The sequence below is a fragment of the Gobius niger genome (assembly GCF_951799975.1).
Source record: "Gobius niger genome assembly, chromosome: 12".
In the NCBI taxonomy this organism is placed as follows: domain Eukaryota; kingdom Metazoa; phylum Chordata; class Actinopteri; order Gobiiformes; family Gobiidae; genus Gobius; species Gobius niger.
Genome location: NC_136863.1, coordinates 11,008,863 through 11,028,564, shown reverse-complemented (window position 1 = coordinate 11,028,564; position 19,702 = coordinate 11,008,863). Strand labels below are relative to the sequence as shown.

At 41.1% G+C, this 19,702-nt stretch overlaps 1 protein-coding gene across 3 annotated transcripts in view; it reads left to right on the top strand.

The window, feature by feature from the left end:
- LOC306972062 (serine/threonine-protein kinase BRSK2) overlaps positions 1-19,702 on the top strand; it is a 237,188-nt gene that overhangs the window by 176,602 nt on the left and 40,884 nt on the right. For all 3 annotated transcript variants that reach the window (XM_079568514.1, XM_079568513.1, XM_079568512.1), the window contains exons 6-8: positions 10,154-10,187; positions 10,269-10,337; positions 13,561-13,707. In XM_079568514.1, the coding sequence (XP_079424640.1) occupies positions 10,154-10,187; positions 10,269-10,337; positions 13,561-13,707 (250 nt within the window). The remainder of the gene's footprint in view (positions 1-10,153; positions 10,188-10,268; positions 10,338-13,560; positions 13,708-19,702) is intronic.

Sequence of the window (19,702 nt, the reverse complement as noted above, 5' to 3'; positions counted from 1 at the left end):
AAAGTCACCTGTTGGATAATTATGGCTTGTCAATCAACATTATGTGCCCAAAGAATGTAGTCAGATCCTCTATATTCTGTATGACCAGGTTTTTCCATTATTGTTGCTCTATTGTGAGATGATTGGGTAAAACAAGGTCCTTAACCCTTTTGAAAATCTTTGAGATAACTTTGCTCTGTGGTTCAACTCTCCCATCATCAATAAAAGATCCCAGGAAAACATTAATGCAACCCTGGACAAAAATAAATCTTGTGACATTGCAGAAGCTTATCGAAGTTGTCTTTACTTTAAATATGATCATTTTTTCCCCCCTTTTTTTGAGCAAAGTTTTCTGCCCGGGCCGACGGGTGTTGTGCACTCAAAGCCACTGCTGTACCAGGGTGTTATGTTAGTGTTTGAAAGGGGAGTGTTTGTTGTTTGTCCCAAGTGAGAAATCAGGCCGGGCCATGGCCATAACATAACGGTCCTCGCTCCCCTCATATCTGATGCCCGCTTTTATGATCTGCTGCAAGTCACGACTGCCACAAACCCATTAATCTTACAGTGTCTCACATAAATGCGCTCCGAGCTGAAAGTTGCTTTCAAGCAGGAAGAGGAGTACATAAAACCTCATGAAACTCGAAAGGACTCAGAACTCAAAGAATACTCTGCAGCCGTCATGCACGCATCAGGAGCAAGAGCTAAGAGCCTCGTTCACATCTGTCCACTGTTCTGGCCTGATTCCCTCCAGATTACTCCTCCAAATCAGCAGTTTTTAAAATGAAGCCGTAGGATACACGCGACTTCACATCTGTACGCAGCTCTCCGGCATGGCTTAGTTCCTCTGACCTCGGAGCCGCTTTGTCCTGAGTGGGCCAGCTTGTCCCTCTAGCTCCCGCAGCACAGTACACAGAGCACTGGCATCAGTCACATAATCAGTGTGCCAGTTTTCTCATGAGTCATGTTTTGCACAATGCCCTCCCCTTGAAATTGACACCAATCTCTTTTGACATTTGATCTTTGCCACGAAATTTACAGCAAGCTCGAATAACACAAATAAGATTGGTGGCTGATGGAATTATATAAAAGTCATGTATTTCAGAGGAGATGTCTTATGCTTTTGAGATGTGACCGGACCGTTCTAATTAGGGCCCGACCGATATTTGGAAATTTTCTGCCTTTTTTTGGCCGATACCTCCGGAACCGAACGTTTCTGCACTGGAAAGGGCTCAGTCTGGGCTTTAAAATCAACCCTTTTGTAGACTTTTGTGTATAAACGGCACGGTGGCGCTGAGGTGAGTGCTCGTGCTTCACAGCCCAAAGGTCCCGGGTTCGATTCCCACCAAAAAAATAGCAATAAATGAATCTCGGAACCGTAAGAGACAGAGACAAATCATTTTTGTCTTTCAAACAAGCTCCCTCTGAAGTACCTACTAAACATGTATATACAGTGCCCCCTGCTGTCACAGTTCAACACTGACACGTTTAGAAGCTTCATAAACAGAGAGTTTAAAAAAAATATTTGCCAAAAATATCAGTGGTGCATCCCGGCATCGGCCTCAGAAAAACCCACATAGGTCGATTTTAGATATATTTTTTATTTTTTAAACCTTTATTATAATACTAAGTGTTTAACTATCGGCTATTTGAAAGATTAAAAAAACTAGATTAAATTACTTAAAATATCGGCCTACTATATATCGGCTATCGGCCATGCCAACCCCCTTCATATCGGTATCGGACCCCAAAAATCCACATCGGTCGGGCCCTACTTCTAATATCAGATGGTGGAAATGGTTTACTGTGAGCAAGTGCCAGTGTTACTATAACCAACCTCCCTGTCTCCCAAAAAAGACTGCATGATGAAACATCAACTGTCAATCCAACCAATATTGCAATAGCTATATTATTGTGATATTTTACTACATCATTTCAGTATGCTCCGTTAAATTGAAACAAGGACTAAAACGAGGCCAAAAAACTTTCCACATTATAAAGTCACCATGTTGTTTTCTTTTAGGTTGTGTTTGCAAATATATTGTAAATCTCAGACAGCTGGACGACCTCAGTGATATGGAGATTACGTCGCTGAATGTATGACAAAAGATTCAAAATGAACTGTTTTTGACCTGACAACTTCTTTATGAACGAGGAACACTCTCACTTAGGTCTCTGCATTAATGAAGTGGTATATTTCCCCGACAGCCACTTCCCTGTCTTTATCCTCCACTCCGCTCTGTGCCATGTACTCCAGGTGCAGTGCATAGCTCCCCTGTGTGCATTTGCTGAAGGCACTTGTTGCAGGTGTAAGCTGAGCCGACGCACTCCCTCGCTCTCCTTAAGCTCTGTTTTCCCTGTTCTGCTCCAGTGTTCTGGATCTAACAGAAACAAGCCGGGGATGTTTCATTCATAACTGCCAGCGCCAAATGCATAATGTAGCTCTGCATGTAGTGTTTCTGTAGGTATTGATTATTTATGCTCCCCCCGGACGCCCCCATCTCTAAGCGCAGATATGACAGTCGTTAATTAAACTCATTTATCGTGCAAAAGGTTGACGCAAATGTATTCCACGGGTAATGGAGCCGAGTGGAGATGAGCGTCGCTTCAGGTGGATTACATGAACCACATGTGTGTTCATACACCGACCACTGACACATATTTGATGCTCTGATAGTGTTTCAAAATACCCTTTTTCCAGTCGATACTATTTGGGCTTGGGGGAGCTGCCACCAGACACCAGACTGATAACACATAGGCTGATAAATACCGCGACGCCTGTATGAAAAACAACATTAACCAAAGAGCACATGGCTGATGATGCCTTATATGACAGAAAATATAGCAAAGTACTTGTGCTGTAAGTCACTACGCAGCTACAGTGGGGCAAAAAAGTATTTAGTCAGCCACCAATTGTGCAAGTTCTCCCACTTAAAATAATGACAGAAGAATAATAAAGAAGAATTTACAGGTCTGTGAGAGCCAGTGATCGTCCTTGTTTGAAGTGACCAAATACTTATTTTCCACCATAATTTACAAATAAATTCTTTAAAAATCCTACATTGTGAATTCTAGGATTTTTTCACATTCTGTCTCTCACAGTTGAAGTGTACCTATGATGAAAATTACAGACCTCTGTCATTCTTTTAAGTGGGAGAACTTGCACAATTGGTGGCTGACTAAATACTTTTTTGCCCCACTGTAGATGTTGCCAAAGTTCTGCTTCTACTTTTATAGACCAAGTGAAGATATGAAAATGAACATGAAACTGCTTGACTCCCTTCCTCTGTTTTTTATTTTTTTTGCGCTTGCATAGGTAGTATTAAAACTGTCCTGTACGTTGGATTTATCAATAGCCATTTAAATGTGGCCTTTATTTCCTTTTATCGAAACCAATTCACCGTTATGAAAGTATATCCTCATGCAGTTTGATAAAAGAGAGCCCATGTTTTCTGGGTTATAGCCAATGGTAATAACTACGTCAGCCTAAGGACATCTCTTTGATACTTTATTATTTAGAGTGGAAGCAAAACTGGTGACATGGCCATAGAAAGTATGCACATTTGCCATTTTTGAATGCATTGGCTTTACTTTCAGTTTTGCCTTACAAGGTCGATTTTCTTTTTCTGTCATCCTCTTTTGAAAGCTGTCTCCCCTTCTGGCTTACACTGGAGACGATATCCCTTGGCCCAAAACAGCTAATTTCTATTCCCACACACTCTGAAACAACTTACTTCCAAAAGAAAACTTAGAACTTAGAAGCGTTGTGATTAGTTCTCAGATATTTAGGTTTTAAGACTTGACCACACATAGAACAAAATGTAAATGGGTAAAAATGTTTATGAAACCTAAAAAAAAGCACCAAAATCTATCAAACTTTCATACAGTCTACAGAATTGGTCCTGGAACTACATAATATGTGAATAACTAACTACTTGGTATCAGCTGTGACAAAAGTGGCATTTTGAGATCTTTCCACTCTGTGATCTAGCTTAGAAAATGATTGTTTCATATGGATGATACGTGGGATTGATGAACTATTTTTCCCTTTAGTCCTGAGCTTGATTCCGTGCGGATGGGACCCCGGATACAGTATGAGCACCCATAGCCTGCCACTCCATCTGTCTGTGTCACAGCGGCCCAGCTGTGTGCGCACCGCTCGCTGTTGTTTGATTAGTTCGGTTGTAGTGATTGATGAGAGGAAATTAGCTCACATGTGGCGACAAGCTTCGCTAATTTGGGTGGAAAATGGCTTGTTGTTGTCAGAGGCGCTGATGGTGTTTTCGTGCACTCCGTACAGTAGCAAAGCTGGGTCGCACACTCGCCCTCAGGTTATTGTCCAATTTGTCCTCAGGCAACAAATGTGATGTTTATAATGATTTGAGTGCTTTCTTTCATTAACATGGAGACAGAAAGTAACCTGTAGAAAATGTAAAGCATCAGCAATCACATTTCCAACGTTGCGCCGCTTATTAAAAGAGTTTTATTGTGATCATTTTTGACGTAGCGACTTCCCACTGGCACCCCGCATGTTTTATGCAGCTCTAAATCATACTTAACAGACTCGATGTATGAGATGTGTTCATTAGCCCATTACCTTACCCAACTGTGATCAATCATATCACTTAAATGCCAAGCCTCAAGATGATGATGAATTTAGATCGTCCTTAAGTGTGAATACCGACTGAATCCGGTGGCTTTAAAACAAGCTTGACAGAAGTAGCCCTTTAGGGGAATCCCGTTATCCACGTGGTTGACGTACAGTACAGTCATCTTCATTTATTTCTGCCAGATTTGAGACGCATTCAGCTGGAAATGTTTCATTGATAGTCTCACTTCCAACGACTCTGAGCGTAGATACAAAAACAGGAGTATTTATTAGTGTGTGTTGAGGGCTGTGTTGTTGTTCCATCTGACAATTACACGTAATATTTAGTCTTCTTTTTCCCCCTCCACTTGTGTACAAACAAAATCAACGACAAAGGGAGCTATTACATGCCTGATGTACTGTGACAATGGTTTAAGCACGTACATGTGTATTAATTGCCGTGATGATCGCTTAAAAAAGGAAGAAACTAACAAACAACAACAGGAGAAAAAAAAATCCTTGTTTTATACTACCCCAACACTGCCTTGGGTGACATTTATTAGAAGAGTAAATGGGACTCTCCACCATGGAAATATAATTCTTGAAATATATAAATTTTTTAAAATGAATCTGTTTTGGTTAATGAGAGACCATTTATTTTGAAACTCAGCTTCTTTGTTATTTATTACATAAATCAATCTCTCCATGTGTTGTGTACTTTCTATAGTTTCAAGCCAACTCTTACAATTCAGGGGTTTAACGGATCTCCAGTTCCTTATAATTAGTTTTAGTGCCGAGATTCTAAAGATCCAAAAGAGATATTGCAAACTTTTTTTCAACTCTTCTTGGTGATATGCCTAATAATAGATGTTTTGCCTCGTTTGTGACTTTATTACCCATCTTTTGCTTGATGCCACTTTGTTCCAGAAGTATTTTTGGGCAAGTAAGGAATATATGCAAATAATCCACTTCTTTCTCCCCACACTTCCTCAGACAGCTTTGTTCTTTGAAAATTGTGAAATCATATGGGGTGTTTTGAACAACCTTAATTGGAATTTCCAAGCAAACTCTTGCCAGAATGGTGGTTGTATATGGATTTAATTTGCTTTGCTACTTTGGTTCCTTTTTTCTGTCGTACAGTAGAAGAAACTGAATTGTCTGAGATGATGCAGATGACAAACAGAGTCTGGATGTCTTATGGCAGGAGAACATGAACTGAAGACATTGTGCCAGTCCTTCAAGTCTGGCAATGCTGTTATTACACATAAAGAGGGATCAGTAACCTCCACTGAGAGTCATACTGATACGTTAGTGAAAACATACGGAGTCAAGGTTACAGATATTGTACAAGCATACAGCATGACCCAGTATGATAAATGGTGATTCAATTTTATTCTCTAACATCAACCACTTTGTAAATGTGTCGCTTCATACATATATGGTAATGTGTATTACATATTTGCATGTACAGTGGCTTCAAACCAAAACGATCCTTTCCCACTGTGTTTTTATTTTTGAAACATCAAAGGATTGCCCTCTGCTGCCATCTGATCCAGAGGCTTACAATTTGAAATCTATAAAGTTATATATTTGTTTTTTGGGTTTTAAATATTCAGTGCTGCCCGTAAAGTGAACCATAACATGCCCTCTTTAAGTCTCACCATATCATCACACTTTTACTTTTCTAACAGTTCTTTTTCCCGCTTTAGTCTGAATCTATTTCTCTCTCATTGCTGGTTGTTGTCCAAAAACATTGTGCAAATATGGCGGTTCAGTCTGAGTGAACTCTAACTCTACTCTCCCCATGATCAGGAGTGCTGGGTTGAGAGACTAAATGAGCTTTCACAAACAGCAGGGTAGAAGACTGATGTTGTGTCGGCCCACGCACAACTGTTCCTCAAAAGAGTGCATTTTTCACGCTGGTCATCGGCAAGTGCCTCTTATTGCATCCTATTTATCTCTAGTATCCGTGTGAGGATGTGGGATATCTGCGCGACTGCCTGGAGTACACTTTTAGCTCAAAGTTATTGCAGATTAGAATGTGAACAGAACACAGATCCAGGGCTGAAAATAAATTGTATGATGTAAAAATAACTAAAATACATTGAGCTGCTCTGAACATGTTGTATATATGGTAATGCTGGGACAAAAGAAACTCCACATCCCATATTTAACAATGTTTTCATGTTGATTTTTTTATTTACTTATCTTAAAAGTTACTGGTTTAGAAAAAAAAAAAAGGGCTTTTGTGCGAAAATTGAAATTGAAAATTTTAACCTGGATATGCCAATATCCAGGTTAAAATTTTCAATTTCAATTTTCGACTTCATACCTACCATCAAGGTAACACTTTAGAATACGGTAAGTCCATGGTGCCTACAGAGGTAATAACTAGTAATAACAGTGGTACTTTGAGGCACATACTATACTAGGCCTGTAAATCTGTGGTACTTACAGTGGTAATTACTGGTAATTATGCGGTACATCTATGGTACTTATTGTGGTAATTCAAGGATACTACAGCAGCAATTCCTAGGTAGTAAATGTGGTACTTCTAGAATCTAGATACATTCAGAGGTCATTTCTAGAAATTATGTATGATTAAGTTAGGATTGTATGACTATAAAACACTATTTCTGTATTATTAAGATGGAATAAGTAGCACAGAAAAGACCGTAGCAATACAGAGCTTACCATTTCAAAACAAGTGTCAAGCACAAGTAAAACACTGTAATAAAAATAAAGAGACTCATGTGTTATAAAGTCATCATAATCATTAGCAACAATCATATTAGAGCCTGCTACCATAACCCACTTTTATGCCAATTCTTACATCACTGAGTGTAGGACTTACCACTTAAAGTACCCATTAACTACCACTTTAGTTATCTGCTAGTTTAAATTCTCAGTATCCAGTACATATCTAGTACTCACATTATTATTACATAGAAACTATTGCTTTAGGTATTACTACTGAAGTTCACTATAAAGTACCACTGTAATTACCTAAACGTACCACTGTAAGTACCTGGTAAAATTACCTATGTAAGTACCAGGGATGTACCACAGTATCTACTGAGGAGGTTCCGAGTTATTGGCTTTAGATGGAACCGCGTGGTTATGTTTTCCATATATCGCGTCATTTTTTCCGCCATGCTGAAAGATGGTTTTGTTTGGTTGTAGTCAGTGTGCGTCCGCAGTGCAGCGCCAGGTTCTTGGAGAAAACTTTAACCTAATGTTCATGTTTTAGGTTAATATAAGACCCCACATGGCCCTTTATCAAACCCAACACAAACCGCTGTGAAGGTTGAAAAACATTGGACTTAAAAGTGTCCTTTGGTCCTAATCTGTTATAAATATTTATGAATTGTCTTCTTGAATACATTTTATTTTTGTAACAGATAGCATTTTAGAGGGCCCTATTATGTGCACTCGCATTTATATACTGGTCTACTTTTTCTGCAACGCTGTACACTTACTTTATTCCACACATAAACGAGGTGTCACTGGTAGTTTATTCTTGAGCGCAGAGCAGATAAGGCTGGCTAATTTAATTTGTAATCCTGATGTATGAGGACTCGGCTCTCTACCTTCACCCAATCCTCTGACTTTAGTATCTGCAAATAATTTGTTTATAATGATGCGGGGTCCAACTGTGGAGATGAGAAGGCGCAGCCAGCAGCAGTCTTTGGCGTCTCCTCCTCTGCGTTCTCGCTCATCTGCATAATGCACAGTGACACATGCAATCAGGAGGGCCTGATTTGCATGGACTCGCGCTTGAACTTGCCCTGTTGGCGCTGTTTGTTATAGGCAAGTATTTTGACAGGCTCCGGAGAAGAGCGGGGAGCATCAGGGAGCGCTATTCATGAGCGCAGGAGACAGGCTGAGCTAATGGCCAGCATGTTTACACACCTTAGATAAAGCCTCATTAGTGACACATATCCCGCCATTATGTGAGATTTAGAGGCAGAGACAGGTGCAGGACCTCAGCCCAGTCAAACAGAGCTGCCTCATGTCTGCTGTCGCCTGACGTCAATATCCACAAATTAGGCTTTGTTAGTCCACAAAGTCACCAGAAATGTGCCACTCATCTGGGAGAGAGCGGGTTCAGTTTCTCTTATCTATTTGACAACACACGGTAGTGCACATACTTTATTTCTAACGCAGTATGAAGTGATCTTACTGGGGAATATTAGTCTGTATGAGTCTAGACAAGGCTTGGCCAAGAGTCAAAGTTGAAGACAGGTTTAACCAATCAGAGTCATGAGTCTTGGCTTTGGCAGTTTAATGAATGAATGTCCTCTTGCTCTTCTACCGGTTATAGAGTGAAAACCTATAGATACAGACGGCATCTCGGGAATCGCCCATATATGGTCATGTTTGAAACAGTTAAAGGAATAGGCCACCGTTTTTTCATACAGAGATTTGTTCTTACCTGAGCTTAGATGAGTTGATACATACCTGTCTGGTCTGTGTGCGTGCCCGTGGAAGAGCTTGCTTCTAACTTTCACCCCCGTTTGGAACTATAGGAATACATTGGGAGAGGACAAATCCTGGCAACATCTTTGCTTGTTTTTGCGTGACTGAGGGCACGCACAAAGACCAGAGAGGTACGCATCAACTCGTCTAAGCTCAGATAAGAACATATTTCAGTATGTAAAAACAGTGACCTGTTCCTTTTAAGGGGGAAAACAAAGAAGAGACAAATCTTAACTTTCTCGAATTATTCAAAAACTACTTTAACAGATGCAGAGTTATTGATACAGTTTTCTACTAAATAAAGATACAGCGACGTGGAGAGGAGCAAAGTGGTTCAACAGCCCATAAATACATAAATAACGGAGAATGCTGACATGGTGCTTCATGTTAGCATCATGCTGCATGCTAACGCTAGCTAGCACTTGCTACGTCTGCCATTTTTCCACTTCTACCGAACAATCTGCTGTGAAAAAGTATCCATAAGGGCCTGATTTAGCCTGGACTTTATTTGTGTGTGATATGAGTTCTTATTCCACCAGAAAACGTCTAAAAAAGAGTGGAATAATCTTTTGAAATTTGATTATATTAAGATACAGACTCTAGAAGTGCAAGATTATATGAGCCATACCATTTTTTTCTATTTGGACTATTATTTGTCTCATATAGGCACGTGAAAAAGTTCATCCCTCTCTTCTGTTTTGGAAAGACAGTTAATAATTACCCGTCCCCAGACTTTGCTGTAAAAAGATGTCCCCAAAATATTGTGTGAGTGCACTATTGATCTCTTTCGGCCAATATCACTTGTCTCTTCCATTCCAGTGGTCCATGAAGCTTCCCAGTCACAGCCCCATGCAGTAAACCGTGTGATGATATCGTTGTCAGTCTGGTTGTCAGTGGAGTCACCGGTCCGCTCGGTCAGTCTTCCATGTGCTGCAGATATAGTGAGAGGAGCGCGCCCTTGACTAAGCCCATACCTCCAGAACATCTTGATCTATGCTCCTCGGACACTTTTACGCTCCACCTAAATTGTCCTTTTATGCAGCGGAGTCTTGACTTATTAACTCAAACTCTATAAAACACGCTTAATAATTTATGGTTCTCTCTCCACAGATCTCCGCACTACGCCTGCCCAGAAGTCATCAGGGTGAGTTTCATATTTCACTTTGTAATATTAATGTTTGTTTTTATGATGTCCTAAACTGTCCCGCTTTTGTTTTGCCCGTAGGGAGAGAAGTACGACGGGAGGAAAGCGGACGTGTGGAGCTGCGGGGTCATTCTGTTTGCCCTCTTGGTGGTAAGTGTCCGCTGTTTGGAAGAGATGATTGGATTTTTGATAGTTTGGAGAAGGATGACGGGGCAGATTCCTCAGAGAAAGGTTCTGTCAGGTCCTAAACAATCAAAACCGGAAAGTTATTGCTGTCTGGCGAAGGTTGGTTAAAGTATTCTAGACATACGTAATACTGGCCCGGATTTCAGTAAGAAATCTGTACACGGGGCACGATTTTCATACTTAACTTCAGGAAAAAGCGGCTTCAAAATTAGATTACGTACAGTGTAGCTATAGCTAAAACTTTATTACATAAGGTTTTCTGATATAATCATCAGTCATTCCACAAAATCCATTGTTGTGCATGACTTCAGAGCTGCATTGACTAAAACTACTTCCCCTTTCTTTAAATTCCCCACTGTTGTCTCCAAAACCCATACGGTGCACCCTGGAGCTGCTCAGTGTTGCACAATAAAAGATCAGACAACACATCCTTTTTTATTCATCCTCCTGTATCGGGCTCTGTTTCCATAATGGAGTCTACATTACCTGTGTGGTTTTGCCCTGCAGCTTTGTCTCTGCAGCAGCTGGGCCATAGTCCCACTCACTGCCTGTCCCATGAATAATTCAAAGCCAAAGAAAAGGCCCCAAAATACAACAACACTCAAGTTTTCTGACCACAGGCTGTGCAGACATTCCTTTCCAACTCAAGTCATGTAGACATTAATATAGACATTTATATAACACGGCCTAAATTTGAAATGCATAGTTTTGTTGCCGCAGTATGGGAAAAAGCAAATGTCGTTCTCAATGAAAATGCAAATAATAATTGTATTGTTCTTGTGAAATATGATGATACAAACTGAATGAAGCGATGCTAGTGTATTTGCTCATAAAATAATAGAATTTGCTGGAGTGTGAGTATTTCCACAGCACCATGAGGTTCTCAACTTATGGCAAGATCTTTGCTTCTACATCACTCACCCCTACAGGTCAATGTGATCTTGGTGTGTTAATAGCAGGGAGTGTCTGAAGATTACAGACAGACTCCACAAAGCTCACAAAAGCAGAACCTAACCCTATTGTTGCAGACCTTTTTCACTCCAGATTGGCCGTGTTCAAGTTGAAATGGCAGAATCTGAACTGAGAGAATATAGTTAAATGTTTCTCCAGTTTTGCATTACCCAAATCTAGAAGTTTCTTGAAAGACGCCGTCAAAATAGCAGCAAAAACAGCACAAAAAACCCCAACAAAAAAGTTCCAAAAAAAACAACAAAAAGGCGACAAAAAAATGGATGAAAAAGGCAACAAAAAAGCACAACCAAAACAAGACAAAAACATCACAACACAAAAAAGTGATGAAAAGGCGTCAAAAATACAAGTGACGACATCGTGGCAACAACGCAAGGAAAAATCAGTTTTGTAGATCTTAGCTTTCAAATGAGTCATTACGATAAGATAAGATAAACCTTTATTGATCTCACAAAGGAGAAATTCACTTGTTACAGTCGATGTTACTTCACAGTCTTATTGTACACTGGCCTATAGGCTGTAAGCTCCAGCCAAGAAGCATTTAGTTTTAAATAGTAATTTGAATAGAGTTTGGGATAAATCGAATGTTTGTTCAGGAAATATTTCTTGTTCTTTACTACAAATACAACACCAGAACCAAACACTGTCGACGGCCGTTGTCATGACAACCAGACTGTCACATTTACAGCCAAAGGGGGAATTTAGCTCACCAAGAACAACAAACTAATGAGTATAAAACAAAATGACTAAAACAAAATCCCATTAGCGAAAGACAAAATGTTTAAAAAGTTGAGAAAAAAAGCTGTGAAACAACTCTGCTAGTCGATTTAGTTACTTGTATTGTCCAAATGCTTTGAATACGATTGATTGAACTGCCACATTTCACATTTAATATTAGGGAATGCGCTAGAAGTTCTTGAAATCTTAGCGGTTTTGTCGACTCAATCTTGGGCTTTATTAGCAACACAGCGGGAGGCAGAAGTGAGTGCCACCCATGGATCTATTATATTAAACGTGTCACCTGCCATAAAATCAAACGAAGAAGAAGTAAAGTGCGCTCTTTTTGCTGTGAGGAAGAACCACCTTCTGCCATCGTGCCGTCCACTCTGAGTTAACTCTCATACGCTTCCCATTTCCCTTCTAGTGTACATCCCTCATACAGAATTTTTTTTTTTTTTCTCCCCCGCTAGCTTTTCTTCCTGTTTGGTCCTGCTGTCTTGCTCTAAGATAACCATTTGTCTGATTGGGGGAGACACTTGCACTCCCCAGCAGTTAGGCTCCACTCAGATCATCTGTTACACAAGGCTTTTTCGCCTCTGTACCCCTCCCGATCTCCCCCCTGTTCTCTCTCTCTCTCTCTCTCTCTCTCTGCTCTCTTTCCTGTTTTGATTTTTTCTCTTTTAGTTTTTTTCCCCCTCTCTCTCTCTCTCTTTCTGTCTCTCTCTGTCTGGATACACTTTCCCCTCGTCCGTCTTGTCTCGTGGCGCAGCTTGTCATTCATCAAACAGCCACATCTGTGAGGTGTCAGGCCTCGCTGATGGATGGCCGTGATGAGAGAATGCTAAGCGAAGGAGGTAAATTAGAAAGCGGAGTAATTATTAGAGAGGAAAAAAAAAGGACCAGTCTTCGGCTTAGCGCTGTTTATTATTTATTTGCCTGCACACAGCTGAAGGCAAAGGGCTCTAATTAGGGAGTTGAGCAACTAGATTAAGACTCCAAATGTGGCCTCCTTTCTCTCGACGGGCCTTGTTATTTGTGTTAAAAGGAACATTCCGTTTTTCACCGTGTTATAACACTGTAGCGATTTGCTTCATTTACCAATTTCTGAGCGTCCTCTGCATTTTTAAAGTCCATGAGCTGTCACTGTTTATGAGTATGCATCCACACTGCGTCTATTATGGCACCATCGATTTGTTAGCATGCCATTAACAAAATATGAGATTTTAGCGTTTAAACATGTATTTCCCACTGCTGTACTTCGCTACACAAAAGAAATGTGCATTATCATCATTATTCGCGGCTGAAGTGTATATTGTCCTTGCGCACACATAAGTTTGAACATGTGAGCTGTTTATGCAGAGGCTATAAGGCACAATTATGTGTTATGTGTCCACTGTTTCCAAATGTTGCCTGACTTCTCTCAAAAGGCCTCGTTACTCGGGGTTTCCATTTGTGACGCGTCGTCGTATTCACATCTGTTTCGTGTGTGACTCGACAGGGAGCGTTGCCGTTCGATGATGACAACCTGAGGAATCTACTGGAGAAGGTGAAGTTAGGAGTGTTTCACATGCCACACTTCATCCCTCCAGACTGCCAGAACCTGCTGCGGGGGATGATCGAGGTGGACGCCACAAAACGACTAACGGTAGGTTTATTTTCTTTTTCATAGGCGTGCAGTGGTCTTCCTCTTATGGTGCTCACCGGGATCGCGGGAGGGATCTAGGTTGCCTTATAAGCTGTGCAGGAACATAGGACAGTACATGGACATTTGAAATCCATTACGGACTTGAACTAATGAAGGCCTTCACTAGCAGGTGCTTTATATATGTATTACTATAGGATCTAGCAACGTACAGTGCCTGCATTCTGATTGGTCAATCATCTTAACCTCTTACCCTCCGCCGTAACCCAGTACATTTTCTCCAGTTCAGCTTTACCCAAATCTAAAAGCTTCTCAACTGGAGAGCTTGCAGCTTAAAGGCCAGAGTAATGCCTTATTTGAAAGCTAAGACCTACAAAACTGGTTGTGACTTTTTCGTTGCATTCTCACTGCGTTTGTGTCACATTTCTGTCATGTTTTGGTCTCTTTTTGTGTCGGTTTTTCCTAGTTTTTTCATCTTGTTTCTGTGGGGTTTTGTCGTGTTTCTGTCTTTTTTTTGCTTTCTTCATCGCTTTTTGGGCACTTTTTCTTGATGTTTTAGTTTCGTTTTTGTCGCTCTTTTGTAGCTTATTTTGGCTCTTTTTTTGTTGCTTTTTTTATCATTTTTTGATCATGTTTTTGCTGCCTGTTTGCCGCATTTTGTCACTTTTTTGTCAAGTTTTTCATCCTTGTTTTTGTCTCGTTTTCGTTGCTATTTTGTCGCTTTTTAAAAGAAGCTGTTGGGTAAAGCCGAAGTGCTTTGGTTCTGGTGGGGGTTTAGAGGTTAAGAACCAAACCAAAAAAAAACAAATTATCACAAATAGACTTTTTATCTTTAATAAAAAGTTGAAATGAGACATAAGTAACATCAGAACCACAGTGGAGCAATTGTGTTGCAGATATAGCGGACTCCTATACAACATCTTATTGTAATCAGCAGAATTTAATAGAAAGCGATGTTATCTTATTAGAGCAAGAACAAAAGGTTTCAAAAAGTTATCATTTGAACTTGGTGTTAGATTTGTAGACAATTAAAGAGTTGCTTTCTTTTTCTTTCAAAGGAGTTTGTATAGAGGAATAAATACTTCAGATAAAACAATACAGAATATAATAAGGCCCAAAAGCTTGCATTCTTTTTGTAGAACATGCCTGGATATTAGGGCTGGATACCAATAAATCATACCAGAATGGTGCTGAAAACGTTAGAGGCTTTATACCCATTTGTTTCTAGCAGTGGAAAGTTTAGGATTTGTTTTTGTCCTTCAGTACATCATGAAAATTAAGTTTAAGCTGCTGCTACACTCTCTCAGTTGAAATAGATGTGGTTAACTTTCATAGTCTTGTACCTCCGTAGTTCCCTTCGACCCAGGCTGCATCATCTGCACAGGAGAAATGTATAGTCTGCTCTTTGCACCTCATTATGCACGTTCAGTTCACTCCATAAAGGCCCGAGTCAAATGTGCCTTCCATCTTTCGTATTCATAGTCCATTTCCAGCACTTTTTACTAATGATGTTGAGAGAGACGCAGCAAAACACATTAAAATGTTATTTGGAGAGGCGTTTATAGAAAATGCAGAGGAATCAGGTCGGGGTGCCATTATAGCTCTGAATTACAGCAAGACGTACAGAAAGTTTATGATGAATGTATAACTGCGACATGGCGCTGAAAATATGAGCCTCACAATAAGGAACATATTTAGCGGACTTTCTGGGGTAACCTGCCAGCTTAAACACAAGATAAACCACAAAGGATTTTGTTTACAGAGAAAAAAAAAACTTCTAAACCTTTATTTATGTCTGTGAAGCCTTATTTAAGATTCTGTTTTGACTGAATTCTGCAGAGAAATGCTGTTTGTTGTGTGCTTGTGTATTCATTGCAATGCTAGCTCTCTTCCATCAGATCACCTTCCCTACAAAGTGCACTATAGGAGACGGAGAGAACAGAGGAGTAAAGGGCAGAGGAGGCAAATTGGTCAAGATCTCACGAGAGCCACTGTGAATTTGAAACGGGGAGATGAGCTTCGAGTGCCCTCTTAGTAATATTGCCGCAATCCCCAGCCGTGATTCAGGGAGGTTTTTTGTCTCACAGTGTGGCTGTAACTAAACAAGAGACAAATAGAACTGAAGCTATAGAGACAGTCGTTGTAACCTTGAACATTTTGCAGCTGCACCATTCACTGTCACAAACATTGTCCCGATTCTAAACATCCAAATAGTGAGGGACCGTAAGACAGATTGCGCCTGCTTTGTATGCCACGTCTTTCTGTGGGCACTTTTTTTTTTTTTTTTCCAGTTGTGGTGAGACGAGGTCACCCTGAGATGGTAGATATGTCTGAATACCTCCAGCTCCGTCGTCCACAAAAGGCTTTACACACAGACCAAGCGGCTGAGAGGAGAATATGCTACCTGTCTGCCCCCGTTTTCCTCCCAACATCGCTCTGGGGATGTTTTGTATAACCTCACGGAATGTCAAATAGGCCTGTTAGCGCGTATGTAAGAGGAGTTAAGTCGCGGCGGCCTTGTCACAAGCGGGACAGGGACACCCAAAGGTGGGACAGACGGCACCTGTGACAATTATAGTCAACTGCTCCTGGGTTAGCGTGTGGTTATAATGTTGTTAAGGGGAGTGATGTGGAAATGGGGCGGACAAACTTGAACAGTAACAAAATATACACACATTTTTTTTAAAGCGACCGCATTTGCTGGGAGTTTGGTATTGAACATTAGCAGATTGACGATGATGATAAAGTGGACAGCACATCCAAAATATGGCCATAAAATTCAGTTTATGGCTGCTCTTTACTTTATTGTGCCGTGACAGGATGGAGATAGTGTGGTAAATAGGAAGGGAGGAAGGAAGGAAGGAAGGAAGAAAGGAAGGAAGGAAGCAAGGAAGGAAGGAAGCAAGGAAGGAAGGAAGGAAGGAAGGAAGGAAGGGAGGAAGGGAGGGAGGAAGGAAGGAAGGAAGGAATGAAGGAAGGGAGGGAGGAAGGAAGGAAGGAAGGAAGGAAGAGAGGGAGAGAGGGAGAGAGGGAGAGAGGGAGAGAAAGAAGAAGAAGGAGGAGGAGCAGGAAGGAAGAAGATAAAGGGGGAGGGAGGGAGGGAGGGAGGGAGGGAGGGAGGGAGGGAGGGAGGGAGGGAGGAGAGAGAAAGAAGAAGAAGCAGGAGGAGGAAGAGGAAGGAAGGAAGGAAGGAAGGAAGGAGGGAGGGAGGAAGGGAAAGAAGAAGAAGAGGAAGAAGAAGAAGACAAAGAAGAACTAGATGAAGAAGACAAAGAAGAAGACAAAGAAGAAGAGGAAGAAGGCAAAGAAGAAGGCGAAGAAGAAGGCGAAGAAGAAGGCGAAGAAGGCTCTAACGTGCCGCCCAAATTTGCAGACCTGACTCAGAAAAGCAAGGCTTATGCCCTGACTTTTTTGTTACTGAATAAGTCCAGCCTCAGTCTGTATCACTGCACTCACTCTATCTTTTCCCAGCCACGCTCAGCCCTGAATGACCCACGCTATACTCACAGGCTTACACACCTTAAACAGAGACTATAGGGCCGGCACTGCTGCATAAACTCTGAGATTTTTCTGCGCTTCCATTTTCAGTCAACACATGTCCTTGCAGACTGAATAATAATGCACTATGAAGATTTTAATGAAGTGCTTCAAAATGACTTCGTTCGTGGTTTACAGATTGTGCATAATGAGCGAGCCCAAGTGCACCTGGAAGCTTCCTTCTCGACAGCCGATGAGAATTTTATGGAGAGAGTGAGTGAAAGCACCTGGAATTGCTACTGTCACGTTTAAAGCCTGATTGATGTTATAGTGCATTTCCAGCCGCATCCCTCTGAAACTGGCCGCGCGATATCGGCCTCTTGCCTCGCGGCTTTCAATAAAAAAAACGGGGGGAGAGAGTAGGTCACCCACTGGCCTGTATCTGACAGGCAGGTTCTCTACGTCAATACTCTGACCTCTACGGGAGAGCGCAGCAGTCACCTCTAGTCGCTCATAGCAGCTAGCCAGACTGTCCCTGTGATAGAGATAATATCACATGACGACGGGAGACAGAGGGCCATCCTTTGGGAATGTGGAAGCAGACATGTGGGATAGCCTATGAGAGGCCTTTACTCAAAATGTGATCAGAATCCTTTTTATTGCCTTTGTCAGTGAAAAGTTCGCAAACTCGAAATGTTCTTTGGTAGATCACGATTAGCGGCGCTCAGGTTGGGAAGCGCGGTCCTAAGGGACAGTTGCGGCATTAGCACTGTAATAGAGACGCTTAGTGGAGATGTATGCCCGCAGATAAGTGACAATAATTACAACTGCCTCGCGCTTCTCCCGTGGCTCGGCGGCAACAGCAGGAGCAAATTAAAAAGTCCCAACCGTTTCATTGATCCGGTGTTCCGCTGTGGGCAGTTACAACGCCGGGTTTATTTTTACGGACATCTTTCTCTGTCGCCCCGGCTGCGCTCTGCCAGTGTCTCATTGTGCTCCACCTTTATTGGTAGCAGACAGCGGCGGAGACAAAGTGGGTGCATTAAAAGGGCCGGGATCGTAGTGGCAAAGAGATTATGTGTTTGTAAGAGAAACGAGGAAACGATGATTCCCCTTAGAGCAGAGGGCATTGCAGTAAAGGTGTGAGAGTGCATTCTGCAACACTTTGCTTTGTGTATTCTGGTCCACTGTTATTCTCTGTTGGGGCCATAAATATTTAATTGGGTTATTATTTACTCCAGGTCATAAGCTATACAGTGTACTCTTAAAAAGTCAACTTTTCTTTATTGGGCGTTTTTTATTGTTGGTTTGTGTTAAATGGAGACAGTAGGTAGTAGTAGTCAGCTTACAACTTTAGCACCGTGTTTTGCAACCAAGGCTACAGAGACTATGTGCTGTACAGTATGCTCGCATGCACCAGGGGGTACTTGGATTTATTTCCAATAAAAACAGGCTGCTTAAAAAGGCTGTTTAAATGCATATTGTGCAATAAAAGGTAAAAGTAAAAGACAGCATATTGTACTTTTTTACTCATAATTTGGAGGTTTCGTTTTGTTCTTAATAGTTTGCAACAGTTTGCCATAAGGTCACAGACTACAGGCCAGTGTAACGCCTCATTTGAAAGCTAAGACCTAGAAAACTCATCTAAATGGTAGTTTTCCCTCATGTTTTTTTTTAACATTTTGTCTCTTTTTTGGGGGGTTTTCATCACATTTTTGTCACTTTTTCGTCGCTTTTTCATGACTTCTCTGTTGCTCTTTTTGTCACTTTTTCATCACATTATTGACACTTCTCTGTTGCTCTTTTTCTTTGGCTTTTTTTTGTCACTTTTTCCATTTCTTTTTTGTCAGTTTTCTGTTCTGTTCTTTGCTTTTTTTTGGTCACGTTTTTATCGCTCTTTTGTTGCATTTTCATCCTCGTTTTTGTCTAATTTTTGTAACTATTTTGACACTTTTTTCGATTTTTGCCAAACTGAAGAAAATGTGCTCTGTTCAGGTGGGGGTTAACAGGTTAAAAGGTTGGGAATACACTATAAACTAACACAAAACTTGCCAATTCAAATGAAGCACTTAGTGAGTGAGTCTACGCCATATAGTTCGGCTCTATGCTTTGTCTTCTATATGGTCCTAGCACTTCGAAACGAGGTATCAACAGACAAGCACCTACACTGGTGGCTGGGGGTAGTCAAAGGGGCTGATGGCGCAGATTGGCGGCCTCTTTCCCAAGTATGTGGTGAGTGAATAATTGAAAAGCGTCTGTGAGCCTCTGGAAAAGCGCTTCATGAGACTAATGCAGTAGAGTTCGTCTTTCAGCTGCTTCCTTCCTCTCGTCTTTGTCTTGGCACTTTTGAATAAACTTCATAAACTCCATCAAAAATCCCATTTGTCCACAGTGTTCACCTCTCCCCTCTTTTTGGTTGTAGAAATTGAATGGGAACAGATGCGAGTAAAATGTAAGCAAGTAGAGTGTGAAAATGGGGATAGTGTTGCTAATGGAGAATCCAAACAAAGAAAGACAGAGA